The 22703-nt window shown below is 49.1% G+C and overlaps 1 protein-coding gene across 1 annotated transcript in view; it reads right to left on the bottom strand.

Moving 5' to 3' along the window:
- Positions 1-22703, bottom strand: part of BLTP2 (bridge-like lipid transfer protein family member 2) — a 748021-nt gene that overhangs the window by 160110 nt on the left and 565208 nt on the right. The window contains exon 30 of the mRNA XM_078680109.1: positions 17124-17279. Coding sequence (XP_078536235.1) covers positions 17124-17279 — 156 coding nt within the window. The remainder of the gene's footprint in view (positions 1-17123; positions 17280-22703) is intronic.

Genomic DNA, 22703 nt, shown 5'->3' with positions numbered 1-22703 from the left:
TGTGAGCGCAATGAGAAGAGCAACCCTCCACATGATAAATTTTAACTCAGGCTAATGAATAGGCTCAAAAGGCTGCTTCATTAGCTGTGAAAGGACCACATTAAGATGCTATTCTGGAAGGGGGGGCGGACCGGAGGGAAGGATCTGTAGAGTCCTTTAATGAATTGTTTGACAAGCCTTGTGGAGCAGAGAGAGATGTTGTTTCCAGAGTTTGTCTGTACCTAGAGATTGCCGCAAGGTGAACCTTCACAGAAGAGTAGACTAGACCTGACTTGGCCAGAAAGAGAAGGTACGGCAAGATCTGCTCAGGAGAGGTTTTGAAAGGATGTAAGTCATTCTGGAGACACCAGTGACAAAATCTCTTCCACTTCAACCTGTAAGTCTTGGTGCCTTCAGCCCTAGTTTCAGAGAGAATATCCCTGCATTCTTTGGAGAGTCTTAGATTCCCAAATTTCATAGAACTCAGCAGTCATGCGTGTTGATGATGAAATACTGGTTCCGGGTGACATATTTGACCTTTGCTCCGAGTTTGGAGAGACAGCTTTGGTAGGAGGCAAATGGACCTGGACTCTGAGAGGAGGAGAGGCTCACAAAACCAGTGTTGTCTGAGCCACTGTGGAGCGATCAACAGGAGACAAAGGTGCTCCACCGTCATCTTGGTGAGGGACTCTGGAAATCAGAGGGATGGGGGGAAAGTGTATGGATGAATCCCACACCAGCGCATCGAAAGGGTATTCCCCTGGTTTCCGTCGCGAAGAGATCCATCGCGGGTTTCCCCGACAGAGAGAATATCCTGTTGAGTTGCCATTGTTCAGGTTCCCACAAGTGACAGATGTTGCTGGTCCTGCTCAGGGCATCTGCGAGTGTGTTGTGGACTCCAGACAGATGTTCAGCCTTTAATGATATGTTGTGCGCTGCGAGCCAATCCCAAGGGTCTTGGGCTTCCTGAGATAATGTTAGCGACAAGATTCCTCCTTGTTTGTTGAAATAATACATACTGGTCGTATTGTCTGTTGGTTTGTGATCCTTGGGAGGAAGGCTTGCAAAGTGAGAAAAATGGCTTTGAGCTCTAAGCTGTTGATGTGAAGAAGCTTCTGACTTGTGGACCACCTTCTTTGGATCTGAAGGTCCTGTATGTGCCCCCCCCCCCAGCCTTCCAAGGAGGAGTCTGTAGTGATGACAAAATCTGGCACTAGCTGTAGAAAAGTGAGGTCTTGAGATATATGTGGTATGTGCGACAACCATACAAATGTGGGCAATATCCGAGGAGAGATAGAGATCAAGTCCTTGAAGGACTCTTCCGACTGGATCCTCTGGAGTTGTAACTCCGCTTGCAACGGTCTCATCTTTAGGCGAGCCAGGGGAACCAAGCTTATGGCTGAAAAGATAACCCCCAGGAGCAACTTGCCTCACAGAAACATACTATGTTCCTGCAATATTTTGAGCCAAACGTGCCAAGTGAGTTTGCCTTTCTTGGGAGAGGAAAGCATTGTTCTGAACGGTATTGAGATAGGCTCCCAGGAATGTCATGATCTGACTGGGTGTGGTGGAGAACTTCTTCCAATTGACTGAAAGGCCTAGCCCGCGAAACAAGGAGAGGCAAGCTTCTGTTGCTTTGGTAGCTTGTTCTGGAGTTGGGGCTTTTAGTAGCCAGTCATAAAAGTAAGGAAATACTTGATGATCTTGTTTTCTGAGTGTTGCTGCTACAGGTGCCATTCACTTGGTGAATATGCGAGGTCTGGACTTTAGACCGAAGGGTAGGACTTTGAATTGGTAATGGTTAACAGCCAATGTGAAGCAAAGATATTAGCGGTGCTTGGGTTTGATGGAAATATGGAAATAGGCAACTTGCAGGACTAGGCATATCATGAAATTCCCGCTGTTGAGGCGATGTAGGAAGGCGCAGAGAGTTATCATCCGGACGGTTTGTTTGTGGAGGAATTTGCTGAGTTTCCGGAAATCTAGGATCAATCTCCACTCCCCTGTTTTCTTGCGGATGAGACAAAAAAGGGAGTAGAGTTCTTCTAGTTTCTGTGGCCTTGGGACCTTCTCTATTGCCCCTTTGGAGAGTATTAAGAGGGCTTATTTCCTTAATAAGTGAAGATAAGGGGGGCGGGGCTCCCTTCGGCGTTGTGGGTGGTGGTCTTTGTGTAAACTTCAGGGTATGGACATAGGTAACAAGGTCCAATACCCACTTTTCTGAGGTGATGGATTGCCAGTGAGGGAGGCAATGGGATATCTTCACACCAATGGGATGAGAAGGTGTCGCAGCTGATACCTTGAGAAGGACAAGGTTTGAGACCGGTGTCACGGCTCAGAATGGGCTGTTGTCTATGAGGCCCTTGTTTAAAGAAACCAGCTGTAGAGGATTGTCTATATGATTTTTGTTAGTATCCTGTTCAGTATTGTGGCTGGTACCTCTGTGAGCGCTGGTATCTGCCCTGTATGATGAGAGCCCACGGCCGCGTGCTCCTCTAAAGGGCACCTCATGGTATTGGAGCATGCCTAAGGACTATGCAGAATTGGTGTCAGTCTTAAGGGCAAGTCGTCTATACGCTTGCCAAATAGTGTGGCACCATCGAAGACCATATCTAGAATCTTCGACTGGGACTCTGGTCAAAATTAGTTCACCTTTAACCACCCATGGCGTCTTAAAATGACTGTGCCGGCTAGCTGACGAAAGCCTGGAAATGCAATCAATCAATCAATCACAACATTTGTAAAGCGCGCTACTCACCAGTGAGGGTCTCAAGGCGCTGGGGGGAAGCGGGGGTGCTGTTACTGCTAGCACAGCCAGGTTTTGAGCAGCCTCCTGAAGGTTAGAAGGTCTTCGGTCTGCAGTAAGAGGATGGGGAGGGTGTTACAGGACTTGGAGGTGAGGTGGGAGAATGATCTGCCACAGTTGGTCGTTCTCCTGGTGTGGGGGACGGTGGCGAGGGCGAGATCGGCTGAGTGGAGGTGGCGGTTAGGGGTGTAGAAGGTGAGCCGTTTGTTGAGGTATGCCGGACCAGTGTTGTGGAGCGCCTTGTGTGCATGGGTGAGGAGCTTGAAGGTGATCCTCTTGTTGACGGGGAGCCAGTGCAGGTCTCTCAGGTGGGGTGTGATGTGGCTGCGGTGAGGGATGTCGAGGATCAGGCGGGCAGAGGCGTTCTGTATGCATTGCAGTCGTTTCAGTAGTTTGGCCGTGGCTCCCGCGTAGAGGGCATTTCCGTAGTCCAGTCTGCTGCTGACGAGGGCCTGGGTGACCGTTCTTCTGGTTTCGGTGGGGATCCACCTGTAGATCTTTTGGAGCATGCAGAGGGTGTTGAAGCAGGAGGATGAGATGGCGTTGACTTGCTTGGTCATGGAGAGTGTGGAGTCGAGGATGAATCCCAGGTTGCGTGTGTGGTCGGTGGGTGTTGGAACAGCTCCCAGGGCGGTCGGCCACCAGGAGTTGTCCCAGGCTGAAGGTGAGGAGCCGAGGATGAGGACCTCTGTTTTGTCCAAGTTCAGCTTTAGATGGCTGTTCTTCATCCATTCGGCGACGGCTTTCATACTTTCGTGGAGGTTGGTTTTGACGGTGACAGGGTCCTTGGTGAGTGAGAGGATCAGTTGTGTGTCGTCGGCATAGGAGATGATGTTGAGGTTGTGCAGTCTGGCGACGTGGGCGAGTGGGGCCATGTATATGCTGAACAGCGTCGGGCTGAGGGAGGATCCATGGGGTACGCCGCAGATGATCTTGGTGGCTTCGGATCGGAAGGGAGGGAGGCGGATGCTCTGTGTTCTGCCAGAGAGGAAGGAGGTGGTCCAGTCCAGGGCTTTGCCTCGGAATCCTGCGTCGTGGAGGCGGGTGCGTAGGGTGTGGTGGCAGACAGTGTCGAAGGAGGCTGACAGGTCCAGGAGGATGAGGGCAGTGGTCTCACCGTTGTCCAGTAGGGCCCTGATGTCATCGGTGGCGGCAATGAGGGCCGTCTCGGTGCTGTGGTTGCTGCGGAACCTGGACTGTAAAGGGTCCAGAATGTTGTTCTTCTCGAGGTAGTGGGTCAGCTGTTTGTTGACTGTTTTCTCGATTACTTTCGTCGGGAACGGGAGCAGGGAGTTGGGCCAGAAGTTCTTGAGTTCCTTGGAGTCTGCTTTGGGCTTCTTGAGCAGGGCGTTGATCTCGGCATGCTTCCAGCTCTCCGGGAAGGTTGCGGTTTCGAAGGAGATGTTGATGGCTTTGCGGAGGTGGGGTGCGAAGGTGGTGCTGGCTTTGTTGAAGATGTGTTGGGGGCATGGGTCTGACAGGGAGCCGGAGTGGATGGTGCTCATGGTTTTGATGGTTTTGTCGTCGTTTATGTTGATCCAGCTGGACCAATGTCCATGGCGCAGTCTATAATTTCGGACAATGTCCGTTTACCCTCCAACAGAATCTTCTGTGCTTCCTTCTGACTATCCTCAGGAATGAGATAGATGATATCCCCAATATCAGACCACATTTGGCGGTCATAGTGGCCTATGATGGCAAGGGAGTTGGCTGCCCTCACTGATTGCGGACATGGCCGAAAACCTTTTCCCTATATTATCCAGGTGGCATCCCTCCTTATCAGGTGGTGCAGAAGCAGGAGCACCTGGGTTTTTCGACCTCCGCTGCTCTGCCTGCAAGATAACGGAGTCAGGCTTGGGGTCCTGTCAAGCATTACAGGGAATCCTCAGGCACCCTGTACTTCTTGTCGAGATGCGGAAAGACAGATGGTACAATGGCTGGGTGTTTCATGATTTTCACTCCCTCTTGCCAAATATAGTCAACAATTGGCACAGAGAGAAAAGATTGTCTGACCTACTCTTTGAAATCACAGAGGAAGCAGTCAGCCTGCTTCACTGCCAGTAGAAGTTGAAATCTTGTAGTAGCTCTCTGCATTAGGTTATGAAAACTTCCAATATTTTCGGGAGGTAAATCGGTCGGGCGAGGTGGAGCTGGGGAGGGAGTTGGGACTGTTGGAATTTTTCCCTCTTACATCTCTGTATCAGAGGAGGTCCTTCCGTGGTGGTAATTCAACATGGGATGCAAGTGTCATCCTAGGTGTAGCTGGTGGTGGAAGGCCTGGCGGAACAAGAGGGGTAGCAGTTGGTGATGGTGGCGGATCAATATGCTGATCTTCAGGAAGTTGTGGGAAACGCTTCCTATAATCTGAGAGAATGACCTGGAGATACTTCACCAAGGAAGCAGGAAGAAGTGAAGTGTCCCGCATAGGAGGAGGGTCAGAGTAGTATCCACATTGTTGATAATAATAATACTGTTGAAAATATTGTCCTTTGTCCTCAATCTTCGTCTTCCTCCTGGCATTTGACATTCAGCTCAGAACAGTGAGCTGCGCCAAAGAGCAGACCATCATCATCCGACTCTTCAATGTTGAGTAGGTGGTTAAGAGGCAGGGGTGAGACCTTGCCAGGTGGCGTGACTCCAGGGTGTAGGAAGGTCCCGGAGATCATAGATGGAGGTGTCGCTGGAGGAACTGTTGTCGATGGAGTCACCGCCGAGGGGACCACAGTCGACAGAGACGTCATCGACAGAGACATCATTGACAGAGACATCATGACGGGACCACAGTCAACGGAGACATAATCGGCAGAGACATCATTGATGGAGACATTATCGACTAAGCCATTTTTGGAAACAGCGTTGGTGGCAGTGATGTCGAAGGGATTGTCGACAGGGAACTCTGCAGACTCCTGCCTCTTCGTCGTCAAGATAAGCTGTTATCAGTCGTCCTCGCCATCGACGACGATATGGTAGTGGTTATCGACGATACTTGAGTTGGCGGAGAGGTCGGTGGAGATTTTAAAGCAAACTTCTGCATCACAGAAGGGTTGACAGGGACATTACTGGTACCTCGGTGCAGCTCGACCCTCCCTTGTGTCTTCTTGGTTTTGTAAAATTCTGCCCAGACGCCTCCCGACGCCTTATTGCAATGCTGCTAGTTCTGGCCAGGCGTAGGGTGGCCATGTGTTGGGGTCGCAGACCTGCTCCTAGAGTCGAGTGCTGGCTTGAGGATGCCTCTCGGTGTCAGACTTTGTTATCTGAGTTCTGGGACTTGCTACCTGCCAGGTCCTGACTGGTTGACATCTGGGGCCCTTTGGTTTCTTACCTTCTCTCCCGTACTCATTCCAGTGGTGCTGCCTCTCCCGTGCTCCCGGCTGGCCCTGGGTCCGCAGCGGCTGCCGGTACTGGTCGGTGACTCCCCCCTCATCCCCACAGATTGCCCCTCCCCTGTGGCGTCCATAACTGTCGTCCTGGCCTAGTCTGTGACCCCCATAGGGGAGAGATCCAGGTGAACTGATGTTGTGACTCTGCCTTATTGTATTTATGCTTCTTGCCTGGTGTGGTCGATTAGTTTCCGAACGCGTGACTTGTTTTGTAATGTTTCAATTTGAGCTGCTGCGTAGCACAGTGTAATGTATCTGACTTGCATTTCCTCAATAAAGGTTTTGAAAATTAAAAAAAGAAAATAGAAAGGTTGACAGAAGAGGAATGTGGACGGTCTCTTTCTCTGGTAGAAGGTGTTGAGAGACCAGATAAAGTGGTCGCTGAGGAGAATTTTTTTTCTTCTCCTTATTCTTGGAGCTGTGAGGTACATGGAAAGTTTTGATAGATTTTCTACACTGCTCAAAAGCTCCTTCGAGGCATCTGGCACTCTTGTGAGACTTGACAGAAGAATAACCGTTCTCCTCAGATGACGTTCTTTTGGTCTTCTGAAGCCATATGAGAAGCCTGCCTTCCCTGTCCTTCACATTTTTTGAGAAGAAAGTGCAGAAAACCTTGCACTCATTTACCTCATGCTTAGGATGAAGGCAGTAAAGGCTATCTTTATGTGGGTCATCCACATGAAGTCTTTCCTTCCAACAGGTTTTGCAGGGATGAAAAAGGCCTTTACTTTTAGACATGTTATCAATATTCTGTTGAATAAAGCTTTAAAATGAGAAGAAATGTGCAGAGCTCAGGTAGACTCCCTTCACACACAATGTGGCATGACATTCTGAGGGACTCAGTCTCTCTTAAGAGTGTTCTAGAGGATGCTAGCAGCTTATTGGTTATAGTTCAAGTTTGGTCATTTAAAAAAAAAAAAAGGACACACATCGGCTATTAAAGTGAGGGCCTAGGGCCATTCTAGCCTATGCTCAGTTTTATATTACTGCTTGATTATGGTACAGTGGGACTCCCACTTCGACGATGGGAAATGATTCAAGCACGTGAATCTATGAAAGATACCCCAATACTGGATAATAATGGCACTTTTCTTGTTAGGTCCTGTAAAGGTCACGACAAGTCTTGAGATACAAACTTTTAAAAAGAAAAACATGTTGCATGGCATTAGAATAAACTGCATGTGATTATCTGTCAATTGTAGACAACATCGATTTCCCATTTTCATTTCCACAGGAAACTTTGCTCTTCAATACAGAAGAATGGCTGAACGGAATTACACCAAACTTGGCAGAAGGTCAGAACTTGACTCAGAAAGCATGAGTTTCATTATTTGGTGTATATCTATTCAGTAATTTGAGAAATTTATTTTAAAAGAGGTGCTCATTGATCATGAAGGGGTTAATCTTCTTGTTCAGTTAGTGATAGCTGGACTGTTCTGTATGGCGGGACCCTAGCAGTACCGAACATTTCTAAAATAAGCAGATCACAACGTGTGACAGTGCGTTTCCCACTGTCTGCCAATGGGTTCTGCCAGATGCTCTATGTGATTGGCTAGCCAAAACAGCTCAAAAAAATGTTGCAGAGGCCATTACAATACCGGAGGACTCAGTCCAAGTGTCCTGAAAACGTTTTGAAAAAAGGCATAAGGGTGCATGTAGTGACACCCTGACTTTCAAGGCACTTGTGCTGAGGTCTCCTTTAGTGATTAATATAAAAAAAATATCCAGACCACAGGTACAGTGGTGCTCCCGTGGGGTACTGCGGTACTTATGGCAGAAATAATGTGCAAACATCTTCCCTATGGTATTGCGTTATCAGGAAAGCTTTTCCAAGGACATTTACATGTTACCATGGGGTGCAAGCTCACATAGTACATCACTTGTGGCACATTACATGACATCATTGATGACATCACTCATTAGACTTAAACATCATTGTTCAAATTACTAATGGGTACTGCGATCCCCCCAAAAACTTTAAAGGAAAAAACGCAATGGGGATGCATAATGAGAGCATGCAGAGGGTTGCGAAAGCAGGTAATGAGTGATGTAATATGTGAGGTCATAAGAAATGTATGATAGAGGAGCAAGTTAAAGTTAGCTGACAAAACTAAAATTGGCATATTGTCATGTTTTACTTCTTTTTGAACACATGTTCCGGTCTTATTGCAACACCTAGGTTTTAATAATATTTATTTTTTGCATTTTTTGTTGTCAATAGGACACACTAGTGTACCAATGCAAAACCAAAAGCAACCGTGTAACATACCCCTACTCTCTGTGCATCCTGTTAAAAGAGTTTTACATCATGCATTGTTGTACAACATTTTAGGACCCTATTGTAACTTTCCAGATTCATGCCCTTATATAGGTATAAATCACCATATCCTTATATAGGCATTGAAATCATAACCATATTTAGTCATAGCTCATGCAGTCCAAATACGGCAGGGCTACTTCCACTAGTTCCGAAAATCTACAACGATTCCTTGGAAAACTTGGCTTCAGCAGCTAGGGACTTCCCCTTGCTCGAAACCTGACTTGTCCAAGAACTCATGGAGTTTTCAAAGAACTGAGACTCTTTGATGACGTTATTATATCCACCTTTACGTAAAACTCGGTACCTTCAAGGTATAAATATGCCCACACTTGCCATAGCAAACACACAGAGGTTTGGAGCAGTTCGACTATTGAATATGCTACTTACCAGTATGCATCTGTTCTTGGCATGTAGGGCTGCTAACATTCATATCTTAGCATTAGATCGCCGCCTAGTGTTGGGCTCGGATGATTGCACATTGTTGTCCTGGAAGAGTCTTCGAAGTATCCTGAGATAGGTGGCTCCTCCCCTGGACTACAGTGCGCATGGGCATCGGCTCCATCCCCAGATTGTTTTTCGCCATTGTGGCAGAAGATGGAGTGAAAGTGTAAAGGATGTCCATGCTAATGAATAAATACAATAGTATATCTGCAGCTGCGACAGGCACCGGGGAGGAGGGCGGGCGATATGAATGTTAGCAGCCCTACATGCCAAGAACAGATGCATACTGGTAAGTAGCATATTCAGTTCGAGGCATGTGGGCTGCTAAATTCATATCTTAGCATAGAATACATAGCAGTCCCTCCATCAGCGGCGGTTGCCCGTGCCAGCTGCAGAAACCTGAAAAAGTGTTTTGAGAACAGCCTGTCCTACAGCAGCTTGCTGTTTGGAATGCACATCAACACAGTAGTGTTTTGTGAAGGTGTGTGGTGTGACCCACGTGGCTGCTCTGCAAATGTCCTCCAAAGGAATGTTCCCCAGGAAAGCCATGGATGCCCCCAGTTTGCGTGTGGAGTGCGCCCTGGGGGGTATTGTTAAAGTGCGCTTCGCTTTCTGATAACATATCTGGATGCACTTAACAATCCACCTGGCTATCCCTGCCTTGGAGATTGGGTTGCCTTTGTGTTGTGGTGCGAAGGCAACAAAGAGTTGCTTTGTCTTTCGAAAGTGTTGTGTCCTGTCTATGTAGTACATCAACGCCCTTCGTACATCTAAGGTATGGAGCATCCTTTCCGCCACCGTTTGCGGGTTTTGAAAGAATGCTGGTAAGTCAATGGTCTGATTTAGATGAAACTGTGACACCACCTTAGGAAGGAATTTAGGGTTAGTGCGTAGCACTACCCTATTTGGGTGAATTTGAATGAATGGCTCTTGTATTGTGAGCGCTTGCAGCTCACTGACACGCCTCAGAGACGTAATAGCTATAAGAAAGGCCACTTTCCACGTAAGGAATTGGAGCTCACACGAGTGCAGTGGCTCAAATGGTGGTCCCATCAGTCTGGTGAGAACGACGTTGAGGTTCCACACCGGAGCTGGTGGTGTCCTTGGGGGAATGACTCTCTTCAGACCTTCAAGGAAGGCTTTAATGGCGGGCACTCTGAAGACAGAGAGGTGCTGCCTGTTCTGAAGATAAGCCGCTATGGCTGATAGATGTATCCTAATGGAAGTGTACGCCAGATTGCACTTGTAGAGATGTAGCAGATAGCAGATGATGTTGGGGATAGATGCATCTAGTGGGTTGATGTCATTGGACGTACAGTAGATGACAAAACGCTTCCACTTAGCAGCATAGCATGCTCTAGTAGTTGGTTTCCTCGCCTCCTTGATGATACTCATGCATTCTGGAGGTAGGTTAAGGTATCCAAACTCTAGGACTTCAGGAGCCAGATCGCCAGGTTGAGCTGTTGTGGATCTGGATGCTGAATGTCTCCATGGTTCTGCGTCAAAAGACTGGGCGTGAGGCGCAGTCTTTGATGCGGCACCACTGAGAGTTCGAGGAACGTGGTGTACCAAGCCTGGCGTGCCCACGTTGGAGCAACCAGGATGAGAGTCATGGAGTGCTGCCTTAGCTTTCTTGCGACCAGCGGTATTAGAGGGGCTGGCGGAAAAGCGTACGCAAATTTGCCTGACCAGTTCATCCATATCGCATTCCCCTGCGACTGTGGGTGAGGGAACCTGGCGGCAAAGAGTCGGCATTTTGCGTTCTCCTTTGTGGCAAACAGGTCTATCTCCGGATGACCCCACTGCTGGAAGTACGGGTGGAGAACAGAAGGGTGTATCTCCCACTCGTGCATCTGATGGCTGTATCTGCTGAGCAGATCCGCCATCTGATTGTCCTTTCCTGGGAGGTGTTCTGCCATGAGGAAAATGTTCCTCTGAATGGCCCACTTCCACATGCTTTGAGCCAGATGAGACAGCTGTGGCGAGTGGGTGCCTCCCTGCTTTTGAATGTAGTACATCGCGGTCATGTTGTCCGTCCGGACTAGCACGACCTTGTTGCTCAGATGTACAATGAAGGACTTGAGCGCCATGAAGATTGCCATCAGTTCCAGATAGTTGATGTGCATCTTCTGTTGCTGCGTCGTCCATAGTCCCTGCACTGTGTAAGTGAGCACATGAGCTCCCCATCCCTGGAGAGATGCGTCCGTTGTCAGGATAATCTGCGGCACAGGCTCTTGGAACAGTCGGCCCTTGCAAAGGTTGTGTGGAGTCCACCAATGCAGAGAGTCGTATGCCCGACTGGTAACCAACACTAGGTCTGTCAATTGCCCACGAGCCTGTGTCCACTGATTCGCTAAGCACTCCTGGAGCGGGCGCATATGCAACCGTGCGTGAGGGACTATGAAGATGCAGGAGGCCATCATGCCTATCAACTGCATGAACACTCTCGCTGGCAGGGAGTGTCGTGGTCTGAATCGTTGGATCAGCGACTGAATGCTGTCGATTCTGACTTGGTTTGGCTGAGCCATGGCTGTCAGGGTGTTGATCGTAGCACCCAGGAACTGCCGGACATGTGCCGGCTGAAGATGCGATTTTGGGTAGTTCAGGGAGAAACCCAGATCGTGAAGCAGGCGAATTGTAGTCGACATGTCTGCGGCGCACTGTCGCTCTGACTTGGCTTGTACGAGCCAGTCGTCTAGGTAGGGGTAGACATGGATATTCTGCCTCCTGAGGTGCGCCGCCACTGTCGCTAGACACTTGGTGAACACCCTCGGGGCTGTTGTGACTCCGAAGGGTAGGACTTTGAACTGGTAGTGCCTGCCTTGAATAGTGAACCTGAGGTATTTCCTGTGTGACGGGTGTAGCGGAATGTGGAAATAAGCATCCTTGAGATCTAAGGTTGCTAAGAAGTCTCCCTGGTTTAGCAAGGGAAGAATCTGCTGCAGTGTAAGCATGTGGAAATGTTCCGATAGTATGTACAGGTTGAGGGGACGTAGATCGAGAATGGGCCTGAGAGAACCGTCCTTCTTTGGAATAAGGAAGTACAGGGAATATACCCCTGTGCCTTCCTCCCCCACCGGCACGAGCTCGACTGCGCCTTTTTGCAGCATCGCCACCACTTCCTGCTGCAATAAGTGCAAGTGCTCTGCGGACATAGGCCTTTGCCTTGGTGGGATGTTGGGTGGAGTGGATTTCAACTCTAGGCAATAACCATACTGGACTAGTTGTCGCACCCACCTGTCTGTGGTGATGTTTCTCCAGACGGGCAGGAACTGCTGCAGTCTCCCCCCGACAGGTGTTAGGTGGTCGGGGGGCAGTGACAGAGAGTCACTGTTTGCTTGGAGTAGAGGTGCGGGAGCTGTTGTTTCCTCTGCCGCGACCCCTGTTGCTGTTATTCCTGTAACCTCCCTTGTTCTGTTTAGTGAACGAGGATTGCGCCCCACCTTTGGAGAACTGGGATTGTTGACCCATCTGTCCTCTGGTGACGCCACGTGCACCTGAGCGACGAAAATTGCTGCCACGAAACTGTTGGGACTGTAGGGCCCCCATAGACTTAGCAGTTTCTGTGTCTTTCTTTATTTTCTCTAGGGTGGTGTCAACATCCGGACCAAACAGACTATCAGGATTGACTGGCTGATTAAGAATTGTTGTCTGAATATCCTGCTTAAACCCTGAGATGCGGAGCCACGCTTGTCTTCTCAGCATAACGCTAGTGTTGATAGCCCTAGCAGCTGTGTCCGCAGCGTCAAGTGCACACTTGATGGCTGCGTTTGATATTAGCTTTCCTTCCTCAATAAGCATTTTGGTGCCTTCTTGGAACTGTGAGGGCAGGTGTTGTATAACCTGTTCTAGGGTGTCGTAGTGCGCCCTATCGTAACGCGCCAGGAGCGCCTGTGTACTGGCGATGCGCCAAAAGTTTGCTGCCTGTGCAGCTACTCTTTTGCCTCCTGCCTCTAGCACTTTGGACTCCTTATCCGGGGGAGGAGCTTCACCCGTTGTCTGGGAGTTGGCACGTTTCCTGGCATTGGCAACCACAAGAGAGTCCAGTGGCAATTGTCCCCGGATGTAGGCGGGGTCCGCAGGTGCAGGCCTGTACTTCTTTTCAATGCGAGGGTTGACCACTCTCGCCCTCGTAGGCTCCTTAAAAATGTCCCCAGCATGTTTGAGGACACCTTTCAGCATAGGAAGTGTTTTTACTGTCCTTTCAGATATCGCAAAGGTGTCGAAAAGGAAGTCTTCCGCAACCGGGTCGGCATGCATGTCCACATCATGATTGGCCGCCGCCCTTTCAATTAGTGCATGAAATCCTGCTGAGTCCTCAGTCGGGGATGCACGTGCATTAAAGGTCTGCGGGTCTTGGCCCACACCTTGGGTGTTCTGGTCACCAGTGTCATCGTATGAATCCGGTTGTACATCAGGTTCATCGATAGGGAAATTGTACTGCTCATCCTCATCATACCCCTCACCCACAGAGTGTTCTGGGGAGGGAGTGGGGCTCCGTCTTGGAGGAGGCTGGATCGGTTCCGTGAGGCCTGAGGCGTCAAGGGGCACCCTCTTTTTCTTCAGTGGGATGATGTAGGAGTCCACCGGCTCAGAAGTGATCTTTCTTTTATAGAGTGTCAGCTTGCCGGTGGCAGCATCGATGAAATGCTCTGAATCGTCTTCCGATCCGAGTACACGACGTGGAAGAGGGTCAGCCAGCGAGGAACCCTGTTTCGGAGCCGATTTCGTCGAAAACGCTTTCGGCGCCTCCTTAGGTGGCAAGAGAAAGAGGAGTTTTCCAGAAGGCTTTGCCGGAGTGTCCTTTTGCGGCTGCGGTGATGGCATCGGAGCCGATGGAGCAAAGGCTTTCTCCCTGATTCTCTGCAGTGACTCCGCAATGGGGGACGGTACACTGCCAGTGGGTTTCGTCGCCGACAAGGATGCTTTGAGCGGTCCCTCGGATCCGACTTCTTCGTGGGCCTTGTGCGTTTTGGGCGCGGAAACCGTCTTCGGCACCTCCGATTCTTGAGGCCGGGGCGCAGACTTCTTGTGCGTAGCCTCTTTGGAGCCGACCTTGGCGGGCTTGGACGGCGCCGTAGCCGCTGAACCGTGCCGACCATCTTTCTTGGAGGCCCCTTCCTCGGGCGTCGGTTTCGATTTTGGAGCATCGGAATCGACAGACTTCCTCGGCTTCTGCGGACCGGAGGTCGACGGAGCCGATGGGGTGACGGGCACCGATTTCTTCACTGGCACGGCAGCCATCTTAGGGACACTCGAGTCCTTAGGTTTCAGTTTCGATTTCGGGTCGGCCATTTTAGGTGTTGACGACCCCGATGGTTTCAGTTTCGGTTTCGAAACAGCGTGCCCAGCAAGTGAGTCCGTAGCCGGGCCTGAAGGCGGGGCTGTGGCTTGCGGCAACGGGTCCTGGGTAAGGCCGACAGGCGATCCCGTGTCCCGGTCGGCATCCTCGTAACCTTCAGGGCAGAGCTCGTCCCCCGAGCTGTCTGCCGCGGCCCCATAAATCTCATCGTCGTCTCCTACCTCTTCGACGTATTCGAGGACTTGACCCGCGACTCCGTCGTCGTCTCCCGGATCCGCCTCGACCTCCGTCTGTGATGGGGAGATTTGTAGATGGTGACCCTGGACCTCTTCTTCCTGGTCGCCGAAGATGTTCTCCGGATCCGGGGCCGCTTGCCTAGCTTCCAAGCGCACCGCGCGCCGAAGCTTGAGAGTTTTCTTGGAGCGGAACTGTGCACAGGCCTTGCACTTGCCGTCGTCGTGGTCCGGCGAAAGGCACTTGTTACACACGGGGTGTAGATCGATGTGTGGGTACTTGGACCCACAGAGCGGGCAGTACTTAAACGGGCTCCGCTCCATGTCCGTAAAGGCTTGCAGTCGTGTCGCGATGAGAAGGCCTCAAAGTTCAGAGAGCGAAGAAAACTCCGCTTATTCCGGCTCCAAGAGACGGAAGACTCGAGACCGTGCGCAGACAATACCGACGCAAGAAAATCGAGGCCTTTTGGCCGCTAAAAGGTAGTTTTACTTGGTTCCGACAGTAAGACGTCGAGACCACATCCGAACCCAATGGCGGAAAAAAACAATCTGGGGATGGAGCCGATGCCCATGCGCACTGTAGTCCAGGGGAGGAGCCACCTATCTCAGGATACTTCGAAGACTCTTCCAGGACAACAATGTGCAATCATCCGAGCCCAACACTAGGCGGCGATCTAATGCTAAGATATGAATTTAGCAGCCCACATGCCTCGAACCTACTTGCCCGACGCGCCCTGCTACTGCACGTGCTGAAGAAAGCTGACCCTCCAGCAGACGCACTGAGAAAGACGCTGTCTTTTCTCCTGCCGAGAAATCCAGCTCCAGTGTTTCCAAGCTACCCTTGCGGTTATTGGGAAATCGAGTCCTGAGCCTGACCTTCTTCATTCCAAATCAAGGTACGGAGCTGATTAGACCCCAAGAGAAATCTTGGACAGATTCTTGGCAAAGAATACTAAATGTATGCTACACCTCACTTACTTCTTCCCTCCTACTAAGCTTAGGTTAGGTACATCGTGAAAAGCGTATTTTAGAAGCACCAGTTGAGTACTTTTTAGCCTTTTTTTTATTTATGTATGTATTTATCTATGGTTTAGGAACCATACAATGCTCTTACAGTATTATTTTATTCTACTCTTTTTACTGTATGCATTATATTTTGCAACCAGTTTTACGATTTTAGCAGTTCATTTCTTATGCTTGAGAAAGAAGACTGTTCAATAAATCCTTTTATTGAAAACGCCCGTCTTTCTATTTCTCTGCACCTCTGGTGAAACGAAGCATGCACGATTGACTGAGCAAAATATCTATCTATTGTTTCCACAACTCTGAAGATCAGTTTTATCTTGGGGAAACAAAGTTGTCATGTTTATGCGGTTTTCATTAACTAAATACCTTCTTGTGAACTCGAGAAAGTTTCTAGTTACCTCTGAGCTAGCTGGCACTCACATTTAAGTCTAATATATTCGATAGCGACCTAGTAGACATAAGTCCTACGTCACATCTGTAGGATATATTATTCCAATGCGCAGAGCCTATTGGGAATATAGGAACTACACTACAGCATGTCGTTGTGGGACCCTTTGAAAGTCATCCAATACATTATTCCAACAACCTTACCTTTTCATTCAAAATAATACAAATGTTTTCTGTTGTCTATAGATATACCATCCTCCCGCTTGTTTTTGCTCACCAATGCACCCCCCACCAATCCTTAGATAGGATTAATAGACCTGGATGTCTCCTATTGCTGCATTAGGCCTTATCAGTGTCTCACTCCCTCCATTCTTTGCCTTCCCAATTGCTGGCAGTATGGTTCCTCGTGTATCCAGATCCTTGTTCACCTTCTCATCTTTTCTATCCATCCTAATATGTATCTCCTCTGCCAGTGCCCATTCAATCATGTCTCCTACCCAGAGTGTCAAAAGGAGAGGCTGGGGAAAATTCCTGTTGTATCATGCAATCCTACCATTACTTCCCACCAGTAGGTCATGACTTTGTCACAATACCATGCCAAGTGTGCAAACGTAGCTCCACTTTGTCTGCATTGAGGACAAATCCATAGAACGACCTGTGTAAATTCTTTTCAATTCGTGCGGGGTAAGATAGTTACGAAGCACATGACTGAAATGCATCAACATGAACCTCTCAGTACTAGAAGACCTTTTTATTAATTCATAGGTTAGTTTCCAGAAACTATCTGTTAGTTGCCTATCCAGGTAATCGATTCATGCTGTTCTGCCAGCTCTCTCTCAGATTTATCTACTTAGACAGTTTTGATTTCAACACCTAACTATAACGTCATTTTAACATTTGGCTTTTCAATGAATATATATATATATAAACACACATTTATTAAATAAAAAATATCAACATGTGATGCTAAAGTACTCCTGATGGAGTGACTACTCATGTTGTGGCTTCTGTGAAATTATCCCAATGTAGAGGCAGGTAAAGTAATGACTGACAATCGTGTACATGTTTGATTTCAGTCTCAGGAACAAGTGGGTTTCTTTATTATGATAAAACTCAGTGGACTATTTTTTGTTGGATTGTTTTGAAACTTTGGAATGTTAGAAACATTTTCTTTAGGGTTATGTGGAGGACCATCCTGCGACTCCATACCACCCCCTACCAAAGCCAGACAACCTGATCACATCCTCACCTTCATAATAGAGTAAATCTGTTTCTCCAGTTGGCGGATCTGCAGTACGTGCTGCCGCACTGCCTCCTGCAGGTGCAGAATGCTGCTGCGCTGCTCCTCTGGGTTACTTGAGATCTCCAGCTGAAAGCGCACCCGCTGCTTCTTCTCACTGTGTGCCTACAGAGGAAGACAGAGTTAAAGGAACACATGACATCCTCTGTCTCAAGCGGTAGCGCTGCACGCTTCTTCCCCCCGGAATCTAGATCCCATATAATCTTCTTTCAGGTAAAAGTAAGCAGCCTTTTGTATAAACTGTAACAATCCCTCCTCCCTCCCTGGAGGTATTCCATTTCCCTTATTTGTCCTACCCCTAGCACAACCCCACTCTCCAAAATGTAGCTGTCAATCTCTCACTCTGCTCTTCCGTAGGCAGCATGCCTGTTACTTCTAAGCAGCTGTGAATGTGGGGTGTTCCCACACTACGTGGAAGCCTCCTTTCCCGAAAGGTGTTATAGACTTCCCCTCTTTCGGCCCAAATCTTAATACGAATCTGGAGCCGCTCTTACCTGGCAACCACTCATAAGGAATGAGAAGTTCCCACCAAAAGGGAGTTGGCTGCTATAAGGGAGTTGGCTGCTATATGCACCCCCCCACCAATCCTTAGATAGGATTAATAGACCTGGATGTCTCCTATTGCTGCATTAGGCCTTATCAGTGTCTCACTCCCTCCATTCTTTGCCTTCCCAATTGCTGGCAGTGTGGTTCCTCGTGTATCCAGATCCTTGTTCACCTTCTCATCTTTTCTATCCATCCTAATATGTAGCTCCTCTGCCAGTGCCCATTCAATCATGTCTCTTACCCAGAGTGTCAAAAGGAGAGGCTGGGAAAAATTCCTGTTATACCATGCAATCCTACCATTACTTCCCACCAGTAGGTCATGACTTTGTCACAATACCATGCCAAGTGTGCAAACGTAGCTCCACTCTGTCTGCATTGAGGACAAATCCATAGAACGACCTGTGTAAATTCTGTACAATTCGTGCGGGGTAAGATAGTTACGAAGCACATGACTGAAATGCATCAACATGAACCTCTCAGTACTAGACACTTTGCTTTTCAGCGGAACACAATAATGGATAGGTTTCTTAACTTCGGTAATTCCTCCGCTGGTCGAGACATGATCTAGCCGTAGATTCCTTATCTTTGAATTTCCCATGATCTGACTGGATCCAGAAGATTTTTCTTCGAACAATACCCTTGTGTGCTGGTAGGTGGCATTGGTCGGCTCTGTGTGACATTGTATCACTCGTTGTGATCTCAACGTTGCTTACATAGGCGCCACTTCGGAGCACTTACGTCAGTTACTTTTTATGACTTTCCACGCCAGGAGCGTGGAGGCATGAATGCACTGACATTGGTGTGTTTTAAACAGATAGGGCCCTGAAAGGGATCAGCCCTGACCCTGAAAACCTGTTCGCAGTGCGGGGAGGTGAATGAGCCGGTAAGGAATCTGCGGCTAGATCATGTCTCTACCAGATAAGGCGTTACCGAAGGTAAGTAACTTGTCCATCTGATAGCGACATCTAGCTGCAGATTCCTTAGCTTTCAATAGATATCCAAGCAATACCATCCCCAGAGGAGGGACTGCAGACACGTTTAGACCAGGAAGTACTGCTGGAGAGAGCGGCCAAAAAGGCTGTCCCTGCGGACTAGACTGCCCAGGCAGTAGTGCTTGGTAAATGTGTGCAGTTATGCCCATGTTGCTGCCTGACAAATGTCAGAACTAGAACTCCAAGTTGCAACGCCGTTGTAGCAGCCTTAGCTGTGGTGGAATGAGCTGTTAAGCATTCAGGAGGCTGCTTTTTGGCCATAGAGTTGCAAATTTTTATGCAGAGGGTGACCCATCATGAGATAGTCCTCTTCTGCACCGCACAACCTTTCTTTGAGCCAACATACCCTATGAAGAGTTGGTCATCCACCCGGAACTCTTTAGAGCGATCAAGGTAGAACGACACTTTTTCGGTACAGATGGTGGAGTCTCTCCTCTTCCTTAGAGTGATGCGGAGGAGCGTAGAAAGTGGGCAAGGTGACTGTTTGCCCCATGTGGAATGGTTTTACCACTTTCGGTAAGAAAGCGGCCCTAGTGCGAAGCACCAACTTATCAGGGAAGATGGTCAGGTAAGAAGGCTTGGATAACAGAGCCTGCAATTCACTCACCCTCGTGGCAGAAGTTATTGCCACTAAAAAGGCTGTTTTGATGGTAAGCAGCCAGAGGAGACAGATTTGTAGAGGTTTGAACAGAGCACACATCAGGAAGGTAAGAACCAAATGAAGGTCCCACTGAGGGATGATGAAAGGGGCAGGTGGGAACACATGTACAACTCCCTAAGAAATCTATTTACAATAGGTAATGTAAATGAAGAGGGTTGGTCTGGCAGCCTCAAGAAGGCAGACAAAGCCGAAAGGTACCCTTTGAGAGTGCCCATAGCAGATCCCTGCTGTGCAAGGGTCAAAATAAAAAGCAGAACTTGAGAGAGGGAAGCAGAAAGAGGATCAATAGATCTTTCTATATAATATTTTACAAATGTGTTCCATCGTCAGGCTTACACGGTCTTGGTAGGGGGACACCTGGCTACCGAAATTACATTACAGACTTCGGGAAGAAGGTCGAATGCTATCAACTACAGCTTCTCAATCTCCATGCAAGAAGACGTAGAGATGACAGGTTTAGGTGGAGGACCCTCCCCTGCTGTTGTGACAGAAGATGCCCCGAAGGGGTAGCCTGATCGGAGAATCGATGCTCAATTAGAGAAGGTCAGAATAACAAACTCTCCGTGTCCAATCCAGAGCCACAAGAATGAATTGGCCCAATCGCTCCTGATCTTCTTGGGCACTGTGGACAGGAGTGGTATGGGTGGAAAGTCGTATAGAAGGCCTGAGCGCCACTCGAGACGAAAAGTGTCTCTGAGCGAGAGCCGCCTGGGAAACTCCAGTGCACTAAACTGCTCACATTGGCAGAGGCGAACAGATCTAACCAAAGCTCACCCCACCATTGAAAGAGACCTTACGTCACCTCTAGATAGAGGTGCCATTCCTGATCCGCTGGCCATCGACAGCTGAGCTAGTCTGCTCTGGCGTTCAGAGAACCTGCCAGTGTTGAACCACCAGGGATGTGCCCTGCTGTTCCAGCCATGTCCAGAGACGCACGGCAGAGAAGGGAGAAAGTCTTTCAATGCCAAGCAAATCGCACATAGCTCCAGCAGCCTGATGTGGAGTCCGGATTCCGCTGGAGACCAGAGTCCTCTGATCGCCACCTCTCCCAGAGGGCCGTCCTTTCCCAGGAGTGACAAATGTGTCACTACTATGGGAGCTGGGTGGGGAAGGGAGAGGGGTCTGCCCCTGACCCAATCGCAGTTGGTCAGCCACCATTGCAGGTCCTACACAATTCCCTCCAAGATCCGGACCATGTCGGAGAGATTTCCCTGATGCTGCGCCGATTGGAACTTCAGGTTCCACTGCAGAGCCCACATATGCCATCAGGGATACGTTGAAAGTAAGATACAGGAGGCCGTGAGGCCCATTAAGCTCAGAGCCATTCTCACCGTGATCCCAGGTAGAGGCTGAAACATTGATATCATAACTTGGACTTGCCGCTTGGGCGGATAGCCTCGAAACTGCACTATGTCCAGAATAGTTTCAATAAACGGGAGCTCCTGAGAGGGAGTCAGGTGTAACTTCGGCATGTTGATAGTGAAGCCCAGTAAATGTAGGAGGTTCAATGTAGTCTGGAGGTCGGAGACAACAGCCTGGGGCGAGCTCGCCTTCAACAGCCAGTCATCGAGATAGGGGAAGGCTGGCAAAACTGATCTGCGCAGATGAGCTGATACCACTACCATCACCTTGGAGACCACCCAAGGGGTGCTGGTAAGGCCAAAGGGGAGCACCATGAACTGAAAGTGCTTGTGGCCTACCGCAAACCACAGGGCGGGAATGTGAATCTAGTCTCCGTGGGTCTAGGGCAGACAAGACCTGAGGCAGAGTAAGCATCTTGAACTTTTCCTTTCTGAGGAAATAGTTGAGGGATCGCAGATCTGGGATAGGGCGTAGGCCCCTCTCCTTCTTCTGGACCAGAAAGTAGCAGGAATAACGGGCACAGCCTACTTCTGGAACCGGAACCCTCACTATGGCTCCCTTGGCCAAGAAAGTCAAGACTTCCTCCGGAAGCAAAGTCAAGTGATCCTCCACCAGCCAGTCGTAAGTTGAAGACATATAGCGAGGAAGTAGCCCCTTCAGAATATCTGAAGAATGCACTTGTCCGATGTGATGTTTTGCCAGTGATGGCTGATCCTGCCACCAACTGGCCACCCATATTCTTGAAGGGCGGGCTGGGAGGGTTTGGAGGCTGAGGTTGCAGGGGTGGTGGGTGGACTAACATGACCTCTGGCCACTTTACCCACGGGGTAGGAACGAGCCGTGCCCATGGCCACGCAGAGGTTGCTAAACGTGCATGGCCTTTTGGCTGGAATAAGGCTGGCATGGCTGAAGGCCCCTTCCGTAGCCACAAAAGGGGTGAAAAGCAGACAGCAAAAGTGTGGCCACTGAGAGGCCCAAGGACTTGGCCATTGCCAGTGAGTACTTCAAGGGCTCCAGGGCCATGACTGCTTTGTCTCCGAAGAGATGGATGCCTTCAAATGGCATGTCCATGAGGGAAGCCTGGACATCCCTAGAAAAGCCAAAACGCTCTGCCCAGCGAGTCGGTCATATCAAGCCTGGTGAAATTTGCCTTTTCTCTACTGCCTGATACTGCTTGGGAGAGGATGGCCCGGGACTCCTCCGGGACTTGTGGCAGCACTTATGCAATCGTTTCCCACAGGGAGTGGGAGTAACCGGCTAATAGGTAAGCAGTGTTCACTGACCACAATACAAGGCTGGCGGAAGAAAAAAAATTCTTACCCCAAATATTCAGCCTCTTGGATTCCCTGTCCGGGGGTGCGGAAGGGAATGGATCTTGTGAGGTAGAAGCTAGTACCACCAAGCTCTTGGGGGTAGGGTGCTTGGTGAGGAAGTGTGGGTCACCCGGTGCAGGGCAATGGCGGCGGGCAATTGTCTTATCCACAGGACCTCCTGTGCTTTGCTTGGACCAAGTTCTCAGAAGGACATCAGTCAAGCCCTTGTTGAATGCCAGGAAGGGCTCAGAGGAGGAGACATCTGGCTTCAGGACCTCTGTCAAAATGTTTGACTTGACGTCCACTGAAGGGAGCTGAAGGTCTAGGACCTCAGCTGCCCTTCTTACCACCATACAAGAAAGAGGGAGGTTGTGTCCGAATGAGCACTGGGTAGGACAACGTAATTAATTGAAAAAATAGAGGAAACCCAGTCTCTTTTTCTTTTTACTGCTTCTTTTATTCAGTGCAGATGCCACCCAACTTTTTTGAATTCGTGGGTGTTGTGATATATTTATTTATAATCACATTTACAAGTTACTTCACTTGAATCAATTTGAGTAATAGTCCGAGGGTTTTTTTTTGTCAAACACCTGAGGCTAGTGTTCATGTCCAATTTTAACAAAACATATTCACACAAACATTAAGACTACAAAAC

Source organism: Lissotriton helveticus, chromosome 3_1, assembly GCF_964261635.1.
Source record: "Lissotriton helveticus chromosome 3_1, aLisHel1.1, whole genome shotgun sequence".
NCBI lineage: Eukaryota > Metazoa > Chordata > Amphibia > Caudata > Salamandridae > Lissotriton > Lissotriton helveticus.
The sequence above is the reverse complement of the archived record's forward strand: the minus strand, read 5'-3'. Positions and strand labels throughout refer to the sequence as shown.